At 43.9% G+C, this 24,786-nt stretch overlaps 1 protein-coding gene across 7 annotated transcripts in view; it reads left to right on the forward strand.

The window, feature by feature from the left end:
- Nucleotides 1-24,786, forward strand: part of PIK3AP1 (phosphoinositide-3-kinase adaptor protein 1) — a 115,672-nt gene that overhangs the window by 33,771 nt on the left and 57,115 nt on the right. For all 7 annotated transcript variants that reach the window (XM_007187434.2, XM_057531587.1, XM_057531589.1 and 4 more), the window contains 4 exons: nucleotides 18,543-18,679; nucleotides 20,914-21,058; nucleotides 23,170-23,312; nucleotides 23,441-23,573. In XM_007187434.2, the coding sequence (XP_007187496.2) occupies nucleotides 18,543-18,679; nucleotides 20,914-21,058; nucleotides 23,170-23,312; nucleotides 23,441-23,573 (558 nt within the window). The remainder of the gene's footprint in view (nucleotides 1-18,542; nucleotides 18,680-20,913; nucleotides 21,059-23,169; nucleotides 23,313-23,440; nucleotides 23,574-24,786) is intronic.

Genomic DNA, 24,786 nt, shown 5'->3' on the forward strand with positions numbered 1-24,786 from the left:
GCACGGTCTTAGTTGCTCCGCGGCATGTGGGATCTTCCTGACCAGGGCTCAAACCCGTGTCCCCTGCATTGGCAGGCGGATTCTTAACCACTGCGCCACCAGGGAAGTCCCTTTCCACCTGTTTTAACCCATGCTCCCTTTTGAAAAATGTCCCCCTTCCATAGTTCATATCATAAAAATTTTAGTTAAAAAATGTTAAACATAATAGAATATTGACTGTGCTTTAAAAGCTACACAGTTTCTCCATTCTAATTCATCACTGACAGGACATTTGCAAACACTCCTGCCTCCCCTCTGAGAAATTCTGAGTCACTGGGATAGATTTTTCTTGATACTGGTCCCAATGTTGATTAGGTTTCTAGTGGTTTCTGTAATTAAATATAAAATAGTAGTGAGAACTGTATTTTGCCCTCATGCTCATGACTCTGAACCAGAAAGTATGATCTCACACTGTGTATCTTGTATGATACATAACCAGACTGGGCTGGTTGGGGAGAAATGTTCACAGAAGCTGAGAATGGAGTTGGCGAGGCTGGTGTGGTGTCACTCACAGAGTGTCAGGGCTGGACAGGGGCTCCGAAATACAATTGTATTGTCCACTCTATCTTAACGCCAGGGAGGCCATCTGTGAGCAGGGATGTGACTCACTGGGGGCCCAATGGTTAATGAATCACTGACCTGAGGGTAGGAGTGTGAGCATGCCCAGATTTTACTTCAAGGGATCATTTTTTAAGAATTCGGATTTGTAAGGAAATCAAATCTGATTGATTTTTCAGTTAGTGAGAGGGATCAATGCAAACAGGAGGCCAAGGTGGTGTGAAGAAGCTAATTACTAAGCTTGTAAATATTTTCATGTGTAATGGGGCCAGAAGACTGTCCAACCAGTGTTTCTCCCTGGTGGTGGGAATTCTCAGTCTCAGGCACTGGGCATTTCTGGTGTCAGGGTGGCCAGCGCTTTCCTAGCTCTGGCTGGGGAACCAGAGGAGAAAAAGAAGCCAAGTTCGGAGATGGGCTCAGTGCTCATGTTAGCCGTATGTGTAAGTGGCCAGCCTGTTTACTGCTCTGAGGCTTTACCTCCACTTCCGAGAGACCTCATCCTCTCTCAGGTGGGAAAGCCTAGTCGGCTTCACTGGGGGGCACTCAACCAGTTGCTTTACTTCCTGCCCTTGGCTTTCCAACGTCAGGCTAAAACAAGGCAGCTCAAGTGTTGGGTTCCAGCTCCAACACAGAAACTTAAAATTCCCTAGAAAAGTCCCTCTAAAATGGAGAGTATCATTCCGGAAGAAACAGTTTGATCAGCTTTGTTAAGATGTTAATTATTAAATAAAATCAATAATTTTTAGTTTGATTTTGACTCTTCTCAGTTAAAAAAAAACTGAAGGTCATTCCTTCAAAGATTTAAAAAAAAAAAAAAAAAAAACAACCAAAACCCAGAAATCCCAGCGTGTTTTTGGTGACCCTCTGGGAAATGGGGGTTAGAGAAAAAGCCTCTGAGGCAGTGGTAGAAGGGGTAAGAGTGTGGTTTCCAGTTTGGGGGCTTCTTTTTTGTGGGTTCTTAGTTGTTACTGCCACCAAGGCACAAGTGTCAGCAAGGCTGGGAGAGGCCCAAGCCCGCTGAACTGGGGCCATGAATGCTGTGATTGCCCTAGGTCATAGCCAGCCCAACAAAGGGACACTGTGGATTCCAGTCAGATGGAGTGGCCAGAAGCCAGCAGCGGCCAGCAGTGACCACTACCAGAAAATTGGCCAAGGTTTTAAAGAAAGAATTAAGGTCACAGAGACAAAGGCAAGCAAGGAGTCCCAAACAGGTGCTCAGAACACATACAGCATAGCAGGGTCGTGTCTCTCTGAGCCTGTTCTTGGGGGGAAGGTGTGCTGACTGCGCTTTCATTCAAAGGTGGACAGCTGGCAGGGGACAGGCCAAGGACATTGCAGACGAAGTGCAGCAAGTGGAAGAGAACAGAGGGAGCTGTGGCTGTAGATGGATTCTGGCACAATACAACCCACCTTTCCCTTTCAGGAAATAGCCGAACTAGGAAAGTCCCTAACACCTTTCATTTGTAGACAAACTGGTTTGGTTGTTTGAATTGTGATACTGCCAAGCCATGGTTTTAGACTCATAAAACTCAAATCCAAGTATGTAACAGTGGGGGCTGTTCTCTTGTCCTAATTGTTAATAGAAGTACTTCATTATTAATAATAATAATGGTCAGGGGAATGGCAGCTGCCTTTTTATTGAGCACTTAATATGTGTCAGGCACAGTGCTCAACAATAACAATCCTAAGAGGTTGAAATTATAAGTTTCATTTAACAAATAAGGAAAATGAGGCATGGAGAGGTTGAGTAACTTGCCTAAGGTAACCAGCTATAAGAGCTGGGATTCACCTTAGATTGGTAAGAGCACCAAATCCCACGCTCTTAAGGACTACCATATATGTGGCAGCCATGAGAATGCATCTTGCAGACCTCCAGCTGCCAGGAGTGCAACTGACCAAGGGCCCCAGACCTGTGCTCTGAATACATCATGGCATTCTCCCACAGGCTGCTCCCAGCCAATGACAGCATGGCGGGGATGCTATAGCAGGTCAGCTCCCAGAAGACACAGGACTCCTCCCATAGCCAACTTCAGCTTGCGGAACTGTCTTTAGACTACTCAGTGGTCTAGGTTGCTTCCACCCATCCTTCCTTCATGCTGTTCTTCATTCAGGCTCAGTCCATCTGATGGTTTTCCCAGCTCCCCTCCCCATTTTCTGCTGCAGGCACTTTCCCCAATAAAATTCTTGCACGTTTAATCCCATTTTAGTGTTTGCTTCTCAGAAGACCTGGACTAACACAACGTACCACACCAAATTTCAGGACAGCTTGGTTCGGCCTGCCAACATAAATTGGGGATTAGTCAGTTTCCTGCTTCTCTTCAGATTCCACACTAAGAGGCTCAAGGCCCAAGGCCTTGCAATGATCCTCCCTGTGTTGTATTTTTCTCCCCAGCTGGCAACTTAGGTGGTTGGTCTTATTCGATTCATCCATTCATGCAAGAAGCATTTATTGATTTCTCATGGTGATTTCCAGACCCCAGGGATCCAAAGATGAATGTCAGGGAATCTGCCCTCAAAGAAATCACAGACTAGTGGAAGAACAATTTGGTCGACAGATAAATGACTCTAATTGCTAATGACCCTTCTGTGCTTACTCTTTGTCAGGTACTCTTTTAAGTGTTTTATATGAATCAGCTCATTCTATACTTACAACTATTGAATGAGGTAGGTGGTATTATCATCTCCATTTGCACACGGGGAAACTGAGGCACAGAGAGGTAAGTGGCAGAGTTGTGATTTGAACACATGCAGAGCCCCCTCACTCACTGCTGTGCTACACTGCCCCTTGCCATGCCACCTCTTCTAAGAGTGTGACTGTGCCTGGGGAATGCAGGCTTCCACTGCAATGGAAACCCTGAGCCCAGAGCAGTTCAGTTCCCACTTTAAAAATCCCTATCAGCTGCCATAGTGATCTGCTGGGCAATCTGGTGGGTGCAGATGCCTGCTTGTTGTGGATAATCAAGACTTGCTACTCCTGCCTGCCTGGAGGTAGCAGGATCTCTGCGGGTGTCTGTCTCCATGGCTACCCAGAGCACCCCTGGGTTACCTGACACTCACTTCCTGGGTCACGTTTGACTGGCTAGCCCTGGACTACCCTATGCAGAGGTAGGCGCCTGCCCATTCCCACAGGGAGAATCATTTCATAGGAACTCTCATTCGTTACATGAATAATAACAAAAATAACAAATACTTAACTTTGTCTAGTACTTTTCAGTTTTCAAAGGGCTTTTAAGTGTTTATCACTTAATCCCCATAAGCCTGTGCAGCAGGCCAGGCAGGTGTGAATATTCTCATTTTAAAGGAAAAGATACTGAAGCTTTGAAAAGTCGCGATACCCCATGACTTGGGAGATGGGACTTAAATCCAGGCCTTCTGTGGCTTCCTTGACTGTACTCTTCCAGAGCCCCTTGGTAGCTGCATTTATGTTGCTAGGAAATACTACACCATATCTTTAGAGCCTTGCCCTTAGTAGCCAGGTTTTAATTATTGGGGGCAGTCAGCAGCTCCTGGGTTAAAGGGATTTTTATTTTGACCCACAATTATTGAAGCAGATTTGGATGCCATCTTGTTGTTTTGTATTTTTTTTAAGCAGATCACTGAGGAGAGCATGCTCCCACCCCAACTTGATCGTACATGAAAGCCAGATACAGCATTTCAGGGGGAGGAGTGAGAGAAAGTTACCCATTCCAAAGATGAAAAGTGAAACTGACCAGTCCAGTTTCATAGTTTCAGCTGGTTAGAATGCTAAAGGTCAGCAAAAGTGGGGGCAGATAAACACCCTCTTGGCCTTTCCTGGAAGTGTGATGACTGAGTGGTAGAGAGACAAAAGGAGAGGAGTTTTCTTTACAATTTCTTAAGCTTGGTTCTACTATCAAGAGTTGCCTTCATCCTGTCAGTTCTTGGCTGGGTGAAAATAAACTGCATTTTTGTGGTCTGCTCCAAACAAAGCCCATTTGTCTGTCCTCACACCAGTAAATCCAGATATCATTGTCTACTTAGATTAGAATTGATTCCTGAACCAGGAACCAAGAAGAAGCAGTTTAAAGACTAGTTATTAATGGCCTCATTACAAGTCTGTGTCATGCCATTTGAGCGAAATTTACATACAGAGAGGAAGCACATTTATAAGTGTCGGAAAGAGATGAAGAAAGAGGAAGCTTTCATGGGGGGCTGTAGTAGCCCCTGCTTTGTTAGCAACAATGGGGTTTCCTGAACAATGAAACAGGGACCTGCTGGCCTCCAGCCCTGAGAGCCCTGGTGGAGAACTTTCTCCCCAGTGGTGGCCTTTGGAATGTAGGTATGGACAGTGTGTCTTAAAGCTCTTGATAAACTTGGGCAGTGAAGCTGTGCTTGGTTGGAGCAGCCCCAGAGATGATGGGTCCAGGATAGAAATGGGTTTCTGTGGAACCTGGATCCCATGATGCGGCAGCAGATTTTTCCCCAGCCCCTCCCAGATTTATCACAGAGACTGGTTGAGGGAACTTCAGCCTGTGGCCAGGAAGCATCTCACACAGGGAAATTATTTCCCCACTGGGGTCATGTTTCCCAAGAGCAGCTGCTCCTTTGGTCTGGGAACTGGATAGGAGATGGGAATCTTGAGTTCTTAATGTGGTTCAACCCTTAAACCAGCAGCTAATGACCTAGGGCCAGTCAGTTCATGTCCCCATGCCTCCAGTTCTCCCATCTGCAAAAGGGAGGTGGTCACATCTGTCACATGTGCCTGGGAACACTGAAAAGAACAAATGAAAACACATTAAAAAGTTCTGAGGCACTGGGTGGTGCAAGAGCTCCAAATATCCCTCAGCTTCTGGGGTGAGGATAGAGTGACTTGGCTCTGGTACTCAGGAAAGTTTCCTGAAGGTTGAACTTGGGAGGAGGGGGTTGGAGGGCCCCAGCCCCAGCTGGGCGGGTGGGAGAGCTGGAGGCAGATTTTATCATCGGTGGACAAGGGTGAGCCCACACTTTGATCGGTTGTCATGGCAGCCTCAGCTGTGGGGCTATTTTTATTCAAGCTGAAGAGCAAGTAGGGTGAGTTGGGGAGGGGACGGGAAGAACCATCATCCTTTGCTTTAAAACAAAACTCAACTAAACTGACACTTTGAATAGCTCATTTAGAGCAACTAGGTGGGGCCTGGATAAAGGTCTTAGGGGCCTGAGCTCTCCTCTCCTCTTGTCCTACCGCCTTATCCTGAACTTTGAGTACCTTGAGGAGGGCCAGGGGAATTACCTGGTGAATGAAGGAAAAACGATTCCTTGTCTATGTGAGCTGGAAAAGACTGGGGTTGATGTACAGTAGATTCCTGATCCAGAACCCTCTACCAAGTGCTGCAAATCCATCGATGTTTAGTGAAACCGGGCAGCCTCAGGAATCTGCAGCTGACACAGACCATCTGGATGGCAAAGCAGGTCAGATGTGACAGGTGAGTCAGCCTGTGTGGGGAAAGTCAGCAGCATCGACTGCCTCAGGAAGTCAGTGTGGGCTTATGGGAGGAGCGGATCCATTCTTCCTTCTCCTTTCTACTCCGTTCTCCTTATTTCCAGGGAGGCAGAGTGGCCACCATGAGTTTATTTAAAGTCTGAATTGGGGATGTGTCCACAGGGCTCTGCCTTACCTTTTTGGCATCATGAGGATGATGATGATGAATGTGACAAGGACAATGATTGATGTCACTGTAGTGAACTCACACTAACACCACTAAATAATCATCACCTCCTTCCTCCCCTGACTTTAGTGCCAGTAAGACATGTGGTGGGTAAGAGTCTGGCATTCCACTGACCCTCTTAACATCGTTCTGATTGATGACTGTACATGACTTCAGGGGGTAGCTGGTGACTTGCAGATTGGGTATACTTGTCACTGTGTTGGGAGTTTTTTAAGTGAAAGGGGTTAGGTGGATGGGAAATTCAATACCCATTAACCAAGGTGGGTGAAAAAGGGGGGAAGAAAGACCCATGGGTGATGACTAAAATGAAAAAGCAATCTTGATGTTTGCCAGGAAGCTGCAAGAAGGTGGGGTTGTTGAAACTCAAGATCTGAGTCCCACCACTGCCAGCCTCTCACCTCCCCCCGCGAACCCACATGCTTTTGCAGTGGAGCAGAAGCTCCTTCACTGGGATCCACACGTTTGGAATCTGGGGACAAGGCCAGGACTGAGGTCTCCCTTTGTGCTTTCTAAGGACATAACAATAGCTATGACACTGATTTTCTAAGCTTATAGCTAGTGTAAACAAGATACACGGTAGGAGAAATGTTTCGTCTACTTAAGAACCATTTTTCTAAGCATTTTGTGAACCATGCTTGTGGTATGCTTTCAGACATTGGGTTAATTATAGCATCTTATTTGCTCATGAAAGCAGATAGAGCAGGATGTTGGCTTGGTAACACTTTGTTAGCCACTAGTTCATGTTATTTTACAGACTTAAAGACACTGCTTGCTCAAGGTGTGATGGGTGGTCAGCCCCTCTGCTTCTCGATTCTGACCAAGATTTAGAAAAGAGCTGACACATTCTACTTGTGTGTCTGGAATTATTTCAAAAACAAGCAAATTCAAGAAAATTCTTCAACTTTCAGAAAAACAAAACTACGGTTTTGGGAATTCCCTAGTGGTCCAGTTAGCGCTCTGCACTTCCACTGCAGAGGGCACAGGTTTGATCTGGTCGGGGAACTAAAATCCTGCAAGCCGCCGTGGTGTGGCCAAAAACAAACAAACAAACAAACAAATAAACTAGGGTTTTAATCTATATTTTACAGAATTTCCTTTTCTCATGAATACTGTTTGGTGACAGGTCTTCTATGTGTAAACCAAACTCCTAGCATGGCATTTGGGGTTCCCTCCCTGTCCCTCTCCCCTCACCCTCCCTCCCTGCTTCATATAGAAGGTGCCCCCCTTGCTTCCTGTGGCCCACACACATCATTTGCTCTCTTGCCTTTTTGTCCTTAATCATGCCTTTACCTCTGCCAGGAAAGTCCTTCCAACCCCGTGCCCGCATTCTCTGTGCCTTTCAAGGCCCTACTTGTCACGTCTTTGGGGATGTCCTTCCTTCTTTGATCCTCTAGTGGCCATAAACTGTGTTTTATAAATCCCTGCTTATCCATTGTAATGTTTTGTTTTGAAGTTATTCCTGTTATCATTTGTCTGTGGAAGTTGGAGAGAAGCTGTTTCTCTCCTGTGCAGTCCCTCCACTGTCAGCGGGGACAGAAATATTCTCACCCTGACATTTCTTAGGGGGCCTAGGATAGGCTTTGAATATTTGTTATTCATTGATAGGCATTGGATGTTTGTTGAAGGAATAAAGGAATGCATTACTAATTATTTTATTAATTTAAATGGAAAATATGCTTTTTTCACAAGAATGGTAATCTCAGCACCTAAATGCTATTTGCCTTAGTTAAAGTAAATTAACCTGTCTTCTTCATCTTTCAGGAAGTTTTTCTCAACTTTCTAAACTTCTGTTACATTTTTCATGTGCTGGCACTTTTATAAACACTTAGAAACATAACTCACTTTATTTAGCTCTATTTATGGTCTCATAATGCTTGCTGGTATCACATAGTTCTCTCAATTGTTTCACGTGGAACCTCACCTTCCCAGTTCAGTTGTAAGCTCCTTAAGGCCGACACTCTCGAGGCACACTCTTGGGAACCCCCGTGGGATCCTTGTCATGCATATTCAGTAGATACTTGCTCAGTGATTAGGAAGCTCAGGCTTCAGAACATTTTATGTCGGGCTTTGAGAAATAGTTGTTTTATGATTTCATCATCATGGCTTAGATAGGCTGGATGAGCTTTATAATAGCTGAGAAATTTCATCCTGAGTGGAAAAGCCTCCGGAAGTTTCTCCAGACCTCAGGCAACTCTCTATACTCCTGCCCCATCTGTGTGGTGGTTAAATTTGGGTCTCAATCCGGGATGCAAATGCAGGGGGAACATGGCCCCTTTCCTTCGTGGACCACGCTGCCTAGGTTGTTTCGCTATTCATTTCTGCTTACTTCCAAGAAATCTTTGAATCTTCTTCACTCTTTCTTTCATCAGCCACACTGGAAATCCCGGATGCAAATTGATGATATCCTCCTACGTCATATCAGCCCAGAGACACATGTGGGCCCCTGCCTGGCTCCAGTGGCCACTTCTATTTCATTCCATTTTTGGCTAGATTGGTGGAAGGCTCTTAATTCTCAGTCGAAATTTATCTCCTTAATTTCCTTCTCTGTTCACTTTCTTTTTCCTTGTTATCTAAAAGTCAGATAAAATAATTCGACATGTTTATGCGACAGGCCTTCTTCCTGTCTTCCCACCTTTGCTTTACCTTATTTTTAAAAAATCACTAATACATTTAGCTTGAAAAAACGAAAGCAGTATAGGGACTTCCCTGGTGGTGCAGTGGTTGAGAATCTGCCTGCCAATGCAGGGGACACGGATTCGATCCCTGGTCCAGGAAGATCCCACATGCTGCGGAGCAACTAAGCCCGTGTGCCACAATTACTGAGCCTGCGCTCTAGAGCCTGCGAGCCACAACTACTGAGCCCGTGCGCCACAACTACTGAAGCCCGCCTGCCTAGAGCCTGTGCCCCGCAACGAGAGAAACTTACGCACCGCAATGAAGACCCAACGCAGCCAAAAATTTTTTTTAAATAAATAAATAAATAAAATGAGTGATTTAAAAAAAAAAAAAAAAACGAAAGCAGTATAGCATAATTCAGCTTTTCCCAAACTTCAGTCATTTGAGGATCATCAACATGGGTTTTGGTTTATCTTTTTTAACAGCTTTTTTGAGATATAATTTATATGCCATGCAATTTACCCATATAGAGTGTACAATTCAATGGTTTTGGGGGGTATATTACATTATCCATTTTTAAAAATTGTGAATATATATATACATATACACATATACGTATATACATGTTAACATAATATTTGCCATTTTAACCAATTTTAAGTATACAGTTTGGCATTAAATACATTCACAATGTTGTGCAACTATTAACACTATCTGTTTCCAAACTTTTCCTTGTACTCTTAACAATATTTTCTTCAAGTCAATTCCCGTTTTTTTATTTAAATAAATTTATTTTAAAAGGAAACTTTGCTGCTATAAATGAAAAACCAGTATCTCTTGATAGAAACAAGGTAACTATAAAAATAAAGACAATAAAAACAAAACAGTGGTATTAAATTCTACTAGACACTCATGCCTGCAGAAGCCTGTGGGCTTAGGGCCTTGTTCCCTCCCTGGTTCAGAGAGAGAGGTAAGCATGTTAAGGAGAAGTTAAAGGCATCCTCTTACCAAACTGAGCCTTTCTTCTTGATATGAGTGGGATTGAAAGAATTGAAAGGGGACTGCTTTCTTACTATGTGGCTCAGTGTCACTGCATGTTTGCTGTACACTTTGGAATCATCTCCTGTGTACCAGTCACCTGCTTCCCAGTGTGGGAAACTATCAGAGTGCACAAGAGCATGGATTTGGGGGTTAACTTTCTATACAGCGTGCACTGTGTGACTTTGACAATTTATTTAAATTTCGGTGCCCTATTTTTTTCACCTGTGAAATGGGCAGAATTATTCCAATCTCTTAGTTGTGATAAAATAGAATCACATATGTCAAGGGTTTTGCATGGTTCCTGGCCTATAGTAAATGCTCAACAATGGCAGTTGTGATCATTTTAAAGAATGATACCTGTTTATAGTACTTTCCTCAAAGCTTAGCATTACCTTACAGGAGAAGTTAGCTTGTATATTCTGGAAAACAAAACACACAAACAAAAAAATGCTTCAAGATCAGAAAACATCATTCTCTGGCCATCCTTACCCTACCCCTCCCTCAGACTACCAAAAAACAATCTTGACTGAACACCAATGTATAGGAAAGAAGCAGTAAGTGCTGTGGTCTGAAAACTTATTTGGAAAGTGAGACACTTGTAGCTTTGGGGCAGAGGCCCCTGGAGCACGTGGGACCCTGGCTGGTTCAGTTGGAATTCAGTGTCTTTTGACTTAAACCCCATCCTTGGAATGTGCCTGTTGGCCGTGGTGGCAGGTCATGGCATACCTAACCAAGGCAGTATTGCTCAGAACAAGGCAGGACCACCAGGTGTTGGTGAGCAAAAGCCTATGTCATGTCTCATGAGCTACAGTTACTACCCCAGACCCGGAATAGCAAGTGATGCTGCTTCCTGCCCTGGTCCACATCCTCAAAGGAGGCACAGACCCCTGGGGGCGAATTCCCGTTCTGTCTCTTGCTTGCTTGTTGCACGACCTGGGCTGGGTTACTTCAATCCTTCAGGCACCGCGTTTCCATCTATCAAATAGGAATAGGATATTGATTTCTATCTCACAGGGTTGATGTGAGAACTAAATGAGATTGACTATTAAAGCAGTCACCATGATGTTCAATAAATGGTAACTTTAAAAAAAAATTTTTTTTTATTTTTGGCTGTGTTGGGTCTTCGTTGCTGCGCGTGGGCTTTCTCTAGTTGCAGTGAGCGGGGGCTACTCTTCGTTGCGGTGCGCGGGCTTCTCATTGTCGTGGCTTCTCTTGTTGCGGAGCACGGGCTCTAGGTGCGCAGGCTTCAGTAGTTGTGGCACGTGGGCTCAGTAGCTGTGGCTCGCGGGCTCTAGAGTGTAGGCTCAGTAGTTGTGGCGCACGGGCTTAGTTGCTCCGCAGCATGTGGGATCTTCCCGGGCCAGGGCTTGAACCCGTGTCCCTTGCATTGGCAGGCGGATTCTTAACCACTGTGCCACCAGGGAAGTCCCCAATAAATGGTAACTTTTATTGTTGTCAATATTAGTAGTAATCAGGAGTCTGTCACCAGCCCTCTTAACCTAGTATGAGCTTGTCCATGTGGCTTGTTGTGTGTCCAAGTGCATACACACACTCAATTCATTTAAAATTCATAGTTTCTTTAGACCCAAATAATGTTAAATAACTTTTTAGACTCCCTTGTAAAGGAAAAAAAATTATGAGCCTTTAGTGTTGGTAGAATATTTTGATGCTCTTGAAATACGTATAAACATATTCAACTCCTTATGCTTAGTGTTCTTTCCCAACTCCAAAAGCAAAACAAATGAACCCGATACAAATACATGCATAAAATAAATACAGGGCAAACTGACTACATTTGTTTTGTCATAGATGATGGTCATTTACTGAAGAAGAAGCATGAATGTGGCACAAAGCTCTGGTGCTCGCTGATTCTGTCACAGGGGCTTGCTACAGCTCCCCAGTGTTATTGTGGGACTTGGATCTCCCACCGCATTTCTCTATGTGAACTAGTGTATGGGGAAAACTTCTTGTGCTCACTTGGCCCAAATGCCTCATTTACATGTCATCCTGCCCCCTGTCTTCTTTCCTCATTAGCCCCTGACAGCTTAGTATGACCTAGTTGCAAAATGATACACACACACACACACACACACACACACACACACGGGCACCACAGTCCTGTGGCTGGACCCAGTTATAATGTGGTCATCCAGATAATCTGGAATGTCTTTTCATCCCATTTTAAAGACACTGTCATCTAAATGAAAAGCCCAAGCACTGATTCTCATAAGACTACATCTGAGGACTTTTGGCAGATACCAGTTTTGAGAAAGATTGATTCACATCCTGCCTAGATCCCCAAAGTTTTGAAGCAGCCTCCAAAATTAAACACAATATAAAAAAGAGAAATAGGAAACACCAAGACCTGGATGAAAGTGTTAACAGTGGTTAAGAGCCGAAATTGAAAAAATGAGCTACCTGGCAGCAAGGGCAGAAGGTGAAACACACCATGTTAGCTTGTTCTTATTGTCTAATGAGAGAAAGCAGCCAAGTTCTCTGGGGTGACAAACTTCCTGCCACTGAATTCAAGGAATGTTTTCCACAAGGGTCCTTTATAGATGAGCTGGATGCACAAAGAAAGTCTTCTTCTGTAATTTCTCCAGTTTCTCCAGGCCTTATAAAAGCTGAGAGGATATTGTTAAATTTTAAAGCAGTAAGGATACTGTTGGTGTCTTTTTTTTTTTTAAAAAACACTGATTATTATTATTTTTTATTATTATTATTATTTTTGGCTGTGTTGGGTCTTCGTTTCTGTGCGAGGGCTTTCTCCAGTTGTGGCAAGCGGGGGCCACTCTTCATCGCGGTGCGCGGGCCTCTCACTATCGCGGCCTCTCCTGTTGCGGAGCACAGGCTCCAGACGCGCAGGCTCAGTAGTTGTGGCTCACGGGCCCAGTCGCTCCGTGGCATGTGGGATCTTCCCAGACCAGGGCTCGAACCCGTGTCCCCTGCATTGGCAGGCAGATTCTCAACCACTGCGCCACCAGGGAAGCCCCTGTTGGTGTCTTAATAAGACTTTAACTGGTGAGGTCCTTGGGGTTTTCAGTGTGCCTTCACTCAAACTTTTATTTATTTGAGTCGCAGGACAGTAAAGCTGGTGTTTATCTTCAAGGTGGGGAAGGGGCGAGAGGAATCTACACGTTTAAGTGGGAAACTTTGGGGCCATCTCACTCTTTCAGGTGGGTTTCAGTGGTACTTTTGTCTGGGTTGGTATGTCCTTCAAAGGAAACTCTGCATCTGCTCAAGTGGTTGGACCCTGGCTCTGTCTGTAGTGCGCTGTGGAAGAGGCCGATGTGGCTGAAGAAACTTAAGTGATGGTGCTGTCAATCAGAGCCACCAGAATCTCCCTGCAGAGTGAATGACATCCTGCCTGACTTCTTGAAATGAATTAGCTGCCAGTAGCTAGTTCATTTCAGGTGACTAAATGAATAGACCTACTGGAAGGGATTGTTTATAGGACCCATCTGAATGCTGGGGAAATCTGCCAAGTGCTGTACTATTAGGACCAATCTCATAAATGATACCAAGCTGATGAAGTGATCAGCCAAAAGATTCAGCTGTTACTTCTCTCTTCACGCATCCCCGCTATCAAAGTGCTTTCTCATTGTGGAGAATATGAAAATACATGAACAGTTAGAAGGTAGGAAAGAAGGAAGAAAAGAGGGAGGGAGGGAAGGATCAGGCAGTTTATCCATACATTTTCTTCTGACCTTCTAAAATGCATTTTCCGGGCTTCCCTGGTGGCTCAGTGGTTTAGAGTCTGCCTGCCAATGCAGGGGACACGGGTTCGAGCCCTGGTCTGGGAAGATCCCACATACCGTGGAGCAACTAGGCCCATGAGCCACAACTACTGAGCCTGCGCGTCTGGAGCTTGTGCTCCGCAACAAGAGAGGCCGCGACAGTGAGAGGCCCGCGCACGCGATGAAGAGTGGCCCCCGCTCACCGCAACTAGAGAAAGCCCTCGCACAGAAACGAACACCCAACACAGCCAAAAATAAATAAATAAATAAATTTAAAATGCATTTTCCTTTATATAATTGATATACTACATTATAAGATATATGATTTTGTATTCTGCTTTTTTGCTTAACATGTCAAGCTTTTACTTAAAACTCTTTGAAAATAATATTTTTAATATTCTTTTATCAGATTGTTTTTAGTTTCTCAGCAATGCAAAAAGAATGATTTAGCAGACCTCTTGGTTCACTATCTTTGTCTACATTTTGAACAGTTATTTTCCTCCTTAAGAGAGATTTCTAGAAGTAGAATTATGTGGCCAGATATGAACATTTTAAAGACTTGCTCTTTCTCTGTATATGGTCACATGGCTTTCCAGAAAGGGTGTACCAGTTTATACTTTCTTCAGCAACAAATGAGAGTATCTGTCCTACCTCATCTTCAAATATTTCCTAATTGGAAAGGGTGAAATAGTAATATATTATTTTTATTTGCATTTCCATGATGATTAGAGATAATGAATGATTTTTAATTTTTTTGAATGGGGAGGTAAGTTTTATTTCTTCCTTTGTGAATTATCTACTTATTGGGCTTTGGGTATTTTTAAAGAGATTTCTATGACCTCTTCATATATTAAGGAGATCAGCCCCTTGGCATATTTATGTCAAATTTTTTTACCAATTTGTGGTTTGCCATTGAATTTTTTGGTAACAGTTTTATTGAGATATAATTCACATAACAAACAATTTACCCATTTAAAGTATACAATTCAATGATGTTTTTGTATATTCACAGACTTGTGCAACTATCACTACAATCAATTCTAGAATATTTTCATCACCTCAAAAGGAAACCTCACACCCTTTAGCTATCATCTCCCAACCTCCCCCAGCTTCCCAAGAACCCCAGCCCTAGGCAATAACTAATCTACTTTCTGTTTCTATAGATGTGCCTATTCCAGACATATCGTATATTTGGAATCATATAATATGTGGTCTTTTGTGGCTGGTTTCTTTCACTCAGCATAATGTTTTCAACGTTCATCTATGTTGTAGCATATATTGGTATTTTATTCCTTTTTATGGCTGAATAATTTGTCAATCCATTCATCAAAGAATGGACAATTGGGTTGTTTCCACCTGTGGCTATTATGACTAATGCTGCCAAAGCATTACAATTTAGTTTTTAGGTTTTTATAAACTTGTTTACTAAAATTTTAAATTCATGTCACAACTCTATTGCTTTTTAGATTGTATTTCTTCAGTTGTTTCTAAGGTAAACAAATCTTTTCCCAAAACAATGATAAAATTTTCAACCATATTTTTATCTTAATTTTTAAAATTTGTTTTCATTGTTCATTTCAATCTATAATCCATCTAAATTTTATTTTGGAGTGTATAGGAATTAGGAAGATTCTAAACAGTCTCTCTGTCCCTCCATGCCTACCCCAAATAGCTAAATTTTTTCAGTACCATCTGCTGAGTCATCCTCACCAACCATTTTCTTTATTCTGTACTGATTTTTAGTGCTTTCTTTACCACATATTAAGTATTTATGAGAATGAAACTTGATCTGGGGGTTGTCTATTGTATTTAATTGCTCGGTTTAATTTTTTTTATAAATTTAATATAAAATAAGACTATCCTTTATTGTTTTTTAAACTTTAGTAGGAGACACAAAACCTATATAAATGGAATTTTCCTAGATAGGAAAATTAAATGTTGTAAAGAAAAACATCATGGCAACTACAATTTAAAATTCAATGCAGCAGTGGGTGTGTGACCTGTACTTTACATTTTATTTGAAAAGTGAGAAAAATTTTCTGTGTGATTATTGTTTTAGTCAGATTTTCTACTTATTTTGAGACAATTTTGGTAATTTATATTTTTCTATAAAAATTGTATTGAAATTTAAAAAAAAACTCTTAGCAATGAGTTTTCACATCAGTATGTTTCTAAAATTCTTCTCCATATCTGTTGTTATCATCTCTTTCTTATTTGGCTTATTTCTATTTCTCTGTTCTTTTCTTGATTATATTTACTAGAGGTTTGACTCTTTGGCCAGCCAACTAATTGGGTCAGTAATTTGGGAGAAATGAAGAGATGTTCTTTTTTTAAATTAATTAATTCATTTATGGCTGCATTGTGTTGCTGCGCACGGGCTTTCTTTAGTTGTGGCGAGCGGGGGCTACTGTTCATTGTGGTGCACGGGCTTCTCATTGTGGTGGCTTCTCTTGTTGCGAAGCATGGGCTCTAGGCGCACGGGCTTCAGTAGTTGTGGTATGCGGGCTCAGTAGTTGTGGTATGCGGGCTCAGTAGTTGTGGCTTGTGGGCTCTAGAGCGCAGGCTCAGTAGTTGTGGTGCATGGGCTTTGTTGTCCTGTGGCATGTGGGATCTTCCTGGACCAGGGCTTGAACCCGTGTCCCCTGCATTGGTAGGCAGATTCTTAACCACTGCGCCACCAGGGAAGTCCTTGAAGAAATTTCTTTTTTGAAACAACAGACTGTACTGTGGGTCTATCCCAATGATACCTGTACAGTAAATTATAATAGGTTGGTACCCACCACGCTAGCCACACAGGATAGTGTCTAAACAATTCTAGAACGATAAGTAGTTCCAGGGAGCTTCTTGCAGCTTTAAGAAACTGACAATGTTTTAAGTCAATGGGGTTATTTTCTCATCCAGGAAGAACCTCAGAAATGAAAAAATGGCATGTTCAGGCATCAAATAATACAAAATTAAAGCTTGATGTGGTGTTATATAATTATTAAGAAGAAGAATATCAATTATCCCTGATTTTTTGGCTCTTTCTTTCACAGATTCCCATGGTGGGTGGGAGTTGCTTGGATGGCATGTACAGCTCTGTCCATGGAGATGGTCCCTGGCCATTTTAGTAGTAACCAGTCAAGGAGAAAAGGAGGTGGGGAAGGGCAGATCCAATGGAGAAAATGGCAGCCTTTGGTTAATTTGGCTTGGACAGCAGAGAGGTGGGAAGACTACTGCACTTAGCCTTTGCAGGGGGATAATTAGCACTGAGTAAGTGGGGAGTCAGTAGGACTGAAAGGAAAGGAAAGATAGAGGAGATTGATGGTTCTGATGCCTAGTGATAAACAGTTCCTCCTTGAAACTCCCAGGGTTCTTTGCCCACTCTCTTAGCACTAAGATCTGCCTGGATTCCTGCTGTGTGAACAAGGTCAGAGACCAAGCTGCACTCAGCCCGGCCTTCTGGAATAGTGCGTCTTGGCAGAAATCACAGAGAGGGGACAAGCAGCAGGAGTATGTGCCTCACTGCCCATCACACTTTGGGGCCTTGTATAGACATCTGTCAGCACACATGTCAGGCTCTAGGACAAGACCCCTGTCCAAGGCTGTGGGGCTTTTAAATTGCGTATCTGGGAAGCCTCAGCCCCTTCTCTGGCCTGAGAAGGTCCCTGGAGGCCCTTGCCTCACAGTTATAGCCCTAGGACACGGTGGTTCTTGGTTCCCCATCCCTGCTCTGCCACCTCAGCCTTCATGGTTGTGGGAGCACAGCCCTCCCCTGGCATGACCTGGGATCTAGAGTGCAAGCTTGTGTTACAGCTTTCTGTGGGGACCTATCAGTGGCCTGGTCTGCCACCCCAGCTTTCTCCCAGGAAGGACTGCACTCCTTCCGTGGGAGGCCAGCCTGCAGGAATCAGCCAAGTTAACCCCTACCTCTCACCAGCCCTTTTAGATTGCGGGCTCTCTGAAGGTAGGATGGATGTCTGGTTCACCTTCATGTCCTCGCAGTACTTAGTATGTTTGTCTGGCTCTGTCAGTGGTTTAGGAATGGAGAAGAGCAAGCCCAACGAAGGGACTAGATGAACCTTCCCTCTCCTTGTAGCCATTCTTAACCATTTTGTTCCTCTTTGAGGAACACACACACACACACATGCACACACACACACAATCTTGCACACAGGTACCCTATCAATCAATGAGCCCTGGTTAAGAGCTCTAGAGCCCTAGAACTCTGGTAGGTTCCACTTACCTCCATCTCAGCATTATCTCATTCTGTGCCACACCCTATCTGCACACCCCTGCTCGCCTTCACTGAATCTGTGCACGCTCTAATCTTCCCACAGCAGAGGTGTTGGCTGTGGTACTGATTTGGAACCCGGTTATACTCTAGATTTGTTGAAAGTGATTGCTTTTTACCCTTGCTCCAGAGGGAGAACGTTAGCTAGCCATGACCCTGAGGAATAATCGCTTCCTGGAAAGCGCAGGTTTTACTTGATGTTCAAAAGATGACCTTTAAGTGGACAGTCCGTTCTTGATCCCCCCTGAGGAGAAGGGGCCTCTTTCCTCACAATCACTGAAGCCAGCCCTGCAAGAAGTCCAGAGGTAAAGCTTCCAGAAGTCTCTTGTTTGCGACTAGACCTGTCAGCCTCAGACAGCAGCCTGCCTCAGATTTTTGGGCTTTTCTCCACACCATCGTCCTCTTGCTTTCACCCTACCCTCATGGCCTCCATGGTGGCTGACTTTTCCCCATGAGGTCCTCTTTCATGATTTCCTGAGTCACTACCTTCAGCCTGTATTTGTTTGACGGTCGGAGCCATTTCCTATTTGGTAACTTTTGGGGTTTTAATGGGGGTGGAACATGCCCAGCACTGCTTCCTTCTCTTTCCATTCAGCCGTGTTCTCTGTGCCATAGATTCTGGCTGCGACTCAGTCACTGACACCGAGACCGAGGACGAGAAGATCCTTCCCTACTCGGAGCAGCAGAGCCTGCCACCGAAGACTTCACCTGGGAACCTGATGGTGGTGCAGCCGGACCGCATCCGCTGTGGGGTAGGCACTGCTGGGGCTGGTGGGTGGATGTTGGAGCATGGGCTTTGGGGCTTTTCAGTGGAAGTTTGTTGTAGTAAAGGGAGCGGGGTTCTCCTGTTGCACCTTACTGTAATCCCAGCCTTCCCGTGGGGTTTCCCTGTGCACTAGCTACCCTGGGACCCCCAGTGCCTGGGCCCTGGGCACACCTCACTCCTTTAAGTCAAAGGGAGATGAGCCCAGGAATGTATGTGTCATCAATCTAAGACATTAAGTTCATGATCAAAAACTTAGAACATGTTGAAGACCAGCAGACATGAACATTACAAAACACTTAAATGCCAACCCTGGAGTTAGAGGCCTGGGTCTGTTCCTTCCAGCCTAGCGCTGGGCATTTTGAGAGCTTGTTTCTCCATCAACTGGCCCCCTTTACGGCCCAAATGAGTGCCTTGAAGCTCGATGGCTGAAACTTGCTGCCCAGCATTGCTTGCAAAAGGGAGAAAATTAATGCCTGAGCATGTGACTAACGTTTTCAGGGGTAGGACCTATGTTAAGAGGTGACCTGAATGTGGTGGCCAACTGATGGGCCACTGTCATTTGAATCCTACCATAGTATTGATAGTTTTTCATTATCTTTCTTTTCCTGATGAGAAATGTGTGATATTGGTTCAGAGCAGTGAAACACTTTTTTGTGGGTAGGAGCCCTGTGCTAAGTTTGCCACTGTGGGCTTCTGTAGGCAAGAGGGCATGATGGCCATGGAAATGGGAAGTCCTAGCTTCCCTGCACTTGTGAGTGGTTTTCTGCGCAGCCTGAGGCCACGAAGCATTGGGCAAGGACTCCCTCCATGAGGGCTGCAAACTGCTGCCTCGGGCTGGATTGAACTCATAGACATGTTTGGTTCCAGCTGTGCAGTGTTTTAAAGAGTTAGGCATGAAAACCTGTTTCCAGCCTCCTTTGAATCAGAATCTGGTAATACCAGGCCTGAGATGAGCAGCTGGGCCAAGTGACCCTTTAGATGGGGCTGTGCATCCCCAGATCGCTGGTTCTCATCACTCCCCTTTCTTTGTACCCACTTCACTCCTTTTCCTTACTGTCCAGGCCTTTGTAGTGGGCATTTCAGTTTCTAGTCCTCTCGTACTCCTTCCTGCCTGCCCCATGCCCCTTTCATCCTGAGATCACGCTGGTGGGTGCCTGTGGGGGGGGGGTTTAGAACTAAAGGATGATGCCCCTCCCATGCCGCCTGGTTTTCCAGGCTTTGGCTCCTTCTTCTGTGCTGGTTGCCACTGACCCCCCAGGATTCTCACTGTTGCCTGCTCCAGGTCCCTGGCTCCTGGGGCGGCTGGGCTGGGGTTGCGTCATGACTGTCAACAGGAGAGACACACTCGTCTTCTCTGGCTCCCCATGCTCCCTGGGAGAAGGGGCAGGTGGGAGAGGGCCGGCCCTGCAGCGGGAGTCAGGTCAACCACAGACACACGCACATTCACCCTAAGCAGTCTCCGTGAGCCGGGACCACATCCCCCTCCCACCTGTTCTGGAATTGTGGCCCTTGTCACGATGGCCTACTATAAGGGCTTGAGAGCAGAATCTTACAATGAACATTTGGGGGTTAGCTATGGCCAGAAATTTCTCCTTTTCCCCTGCTTTTTGGAGGGCCTGTTCTTTCCAGTTCAATGTCTTAAGAGCTTAACCGCGTAGCCAGCCCAGTAAAACAGATAATTCCATTTAGCAGGTTTGGCAGGAGGTCTCAAAGCAATGTAAAATAGATACTTAGGTTGCTCAGTGCCTTGGGAAAATTAATCCTCCAGTAAGTTATTTTTGTCCATCTAAGAACAGCATAAATTGCAGAACCCAAGAGGGCTTCTCTAAATCAGTACCTCTCACTCTGTAAGGTGCATGAGTCACCCAGGGGTCTTGGTAATTCTGCCATGGGCCAATACTTTTATAATATACAACAAAAAAGAAATGCTATAAAAATTAAATAACAAGCCCCAGGTTTTAAAATTATTATTAGGTTTGACAGACATAAAATTACTCTATCAAATTGCTATTTAGGTTTATAAATGTTCACTCTTGGTTTTTGTAACTTGTCTTGTTGGGACCCATGGCAAGCAGTCACTGCCCGCCACTGGACTGCAGACCCCACCCTGCTCTGGAACAGCCTCACTAGGTAGAGCTGGGGCTGCAGAAGCTGGGGAGGCCCTCTGGCTCAGCACCCTAACAGGAGGGAGAAGGGACAATGACTGGTTTCCTGTTCCAGGCAGAAACCACTGTCTACGTCATTGTGAGATGTAAGCTGGATGAGAGGGTGACAACAGAAGCCGAATTTTCTCCTGAGGATTCTCCCTCGATAAGGGTGGAAGCCAAGCTGGAGAATGAGTACACCGTTTCCATGAAAGCTCCCAGTAAGTAGCCCCCATTTACCTCCAGAAATTAGGCATCATGTGACGAGACCCCCTCTTACTTTCTTTTACTTGCCGACAGCTGTCTTCATCAGCCACTGAGAAAAGTGACAGCCAAGATTTGGATTTGGTTGCCATGTTCTATTTAAAGGAAAAGGAAGTTATATAAACATGCACATGTGATTGGGGCGGGGGGAGATGGATATACTAACATATATAAAATATAAAAATGTTTATAAAGTTCATATATTAACATTTTTTGAAATTAGAGAAAAATAGGAAAAGTAGGGAAAAAAGTCATCTGACACCCTACCACTCAGTCTTTTTTGCCTTTTTTCATAATTTTTATAAACATAGTTGTTCTAATAGTATCTATTACCTTATATTCCGTTTTTCTTTATGTAATCTTAATTTATTCTCTCTTCATCCCTTTACCCCTGTACTATTATAGGGAGTTTGTAACTTTCCATTTTATAACATATTTTTTCTATTACAAAAGTAATGTGTGCTCAATACAGCAAACTTGGAGAATACAGTAACCATAAAAGGAAGTAGATAGAAAATTACCCATATGCCCACCCTGCCAAGGAAATCACTGGTTTCTGTATTTTCCCACATCTGTGTACATAGCTTTATGTCTTGTAGCCAACTTTCGTTACCTGGAAATACACTATGAATATTTTCCCATGTTAATAAATGCTCTTTTACAAAATGATGCTTAATGGTTGCAAGGTAATCCATTGTATAGATGTACCATAATTTATAAAACCAGTCCCTTCTGTTGGATCTATATCTTAAAACCATAATGTTTAAAGCTGTATAATACTCAGTTGAATAGAAGTATCATCTTTGAATTTTTCATTTCCTCATTGTTGCATATTTATGTAATTTCTGATTTCTTATTGTCTTATTTATTTATTTATTTAGTTTTTTTTTAACATCTTTATTGGAGTATAATTGCTTTACAATGGTGTGTTAGTTTCTGCTGTATAGCAAAGTGAATCAGCTAAATGTATACATATATCCCCATATCCCCTCCCTCTTACGTCTCCCACCCACCCTCTCTATCCCACCCCTCTAGATGGTCACAAAGCACTGAGCTGATCTCCCTGTGCTATGCGGCTGCTTCCCACTAGCTATCTATTTTACATTTGGTAGTGTATATATGTCAGTGCCACTCTCTCACTTCGTCCCAGCTTACCCTTCCCCTGCCCCGTGTCCTCAAGTCCATTCTCTATGTCTGGTTTTATTGTCTTATTGTTTTAAATGATGATATATTGAGTATCTTTATGCAGGCAGGATTTTTTTCTTTTGTGTTTAGGATTATGTCCTTGAGATGGAATCCCTGAAACAATGGGCATTTTTAAGGGTCCTGGAAGATAGTGCTTAATTGCTTTATGAAATATTACTTTTCTCGTTTATTTGCTATACAGTCACCAATGCTAGGCATTATCACTTTGAATATTTTTGCTAATTTGATATGTTTCTAAAAAGTAGTCCATTGTTTTAATTTGCATTCCTTTGATTTCTAGTGAGGTTAAATATTTTTTCCATGTTCTCTACTTGTCGCATTTCCTCTTTTGTGAATCGAATCTTTGTGGTTGGTGTATTTTTAATTTTTTCTTTCCCCCTCAAAACCCCTTCCTGTGGTGTAGAAGAGAGAGAGCACCCAAGGAGAGCACATAGTAATGACAGCAGCAGAGCAAGTGAATCAATTCTACTTGCCCAATGGGGCGGAAGCTCGGAGTCCCACCGCCAGGTCCCACCTCTGGCGACCACTGGCCTTTGTATTAAAGTGCTTTAAATACAACTCTTCTTCCTGTCTGTTGTGACACTGGGCCTACAGTAATGAGCAAAAGAGGTGAAAATCTTCCGTAAGTTAAATTGCAGACCCAGTGAGGATAATTCCTCTGACTCAGCCCTCCCGTGTGTTAGTGTGCCCACCGCTACTTCTCCTGTTTCCCTCACTTCCCAATCCTGCAGCTCACCTCCAAGGTCTTTCTTCCAGTCCCCAATTAATTTCTTCACCATTTAAGTAATCCATGAACGCTTTTCCCTGTACTCTTGTACTACAAAAAAAAGAGCAGTTTTATAGTATCTTTTCTTCTGTTCAGACCTTTCATCTGGGAATGTTTCTCTGAAGATATATTCTGGGGATTTAGTGGTGTGCGAAACCATTATCAGCTATTATACTGACATGGAGGAAATTGGGAATTTATTGTCCAATGCTGCAAATCCCGTGGAGTTCATGTGTCAGGTAAGGATGGTGAAAGGACACTGGAGTTTTCTGGACCTGTAGTTTCTGCTCATGGTTCACCAGTCTCCAATCTGCTGGATGGGAGATAGCTGGATTTAAAATCTGACCATCTTCACTTTTGTATTTAGGCCTTTAAAATTGTGCCCTACAACACAGAGACCCTTGATAAACTGCTAACAGAGTCCCTGAAGAACAACATCCCTGCAAGTGGGCTGCACCTCTTTGGAATCAACCAGCTGGAAGAGGAAGATATGATGACAAGTAAGTCAACAGTCAAACCTCAGGAAACCAGCAGTGGGTTGATTCCAGTTTGTCGGTTTCAGTGTGCAGTCAGCCCGTGCTCGTGTTTTCTGCTGGCTCCTGCTCTACAGCTCATCCTCTGAGAAGCAGTCATTCTTCTCTGGCTAGCCCGGGATTCCTCCAAATTGTAAATCTGAATATGTCATCCCCTTACTAAAAACCCTTTGTGTTTCCCACTTGTCTTCTAGATAAAGTCCAAACTCCTCAACCTTTATACAAGGCCTTCCCAAGGGGCTCCTGCTGCATTTCTGCTCTCACCTCTCTCTACTCTCTCCCTTGGCTTCTGTGCTCTGCTCTGTGGAAGGTATGAACTTCTTTTACCTAATGAAAATCCCGCCCTGCCTCTTGCCACCTCGACCCATGGGAACACAGTTTCTTCCTCCCCTCCTCCTGCAGCACTTCCTCAGGTAGGTTTCATCTACGTGCTGCAGCTCCCCTAGCATGTTGGGTTCTTGTACTCTTCAGCTGTGTCTGTCTTTTTTGCTAGTCTGTCAGCTGGATGACGACAGGGACAGTGCCTGGTGGCTCACTGTAGGCTCAAAACAAATATTTGTTTGATGAGGGAGGAGCAGTCTTATGGGCATATGTGACATGCCGGGAGCTGGGAGGAACACTTGCATGGGGATGGTGCCTGGCGCGCTGGACAGGATGCCTGGTATGGTTCTTTTGTAGTCACCACTCTTCCTTCACATCTCAGCTGCACTACACAAATGGGACCCAAGCCCCTGGTTACCCAGTGCCTGCGTTCCATCCTTCCACAGCCTCCGAGAACCATAAGGATGAGGTTATATTACCTTCATGTCCTTCTCCTGGGCGCATTCTCTTGTTGCCTCTCTCCATTTTCCTACTGTGGAATGTTCTTACGTCACTTCCAACAGGTGTTAATATTCTCTATTCTTGAACTTGAGGCTCAGGAGGGAGTATTTCATAGTTTGACAATCATGGGGGATCCTGGGGACATTTTCAGACCTTCGTTCCAAGGATCATATCCTGGTGAATAGGAAACTGGGTTTGTCTTATTAAAAAAAATACATATGTATGTGTGTGTGTGTGTGTGTATATATATATATATATATGCACATAAAAATTTATGTATATATACATCTATCTATCACTCTTGGGTTTAGAAATCAACTTTTATGAAAATTTTAAAAAAAGGTTTGTCCCCCAACTC

The sequence above is a fragment of the Balaenoptera acutorostrata genome, chromosome 16 (assembly GCF_949987535.1).
Source record: "Balaenoptera acutorostrata chromosome 16, mBalAcu1.1, whole genome shotgun sequence".
Classification (NCBI taxonomy): Eukaryota; Metazoa; Chordata; class Mammalia; order Artiodactyla; family Balaenopteridae; genus Balaenoptera; species Balaenoptera acutorostrata.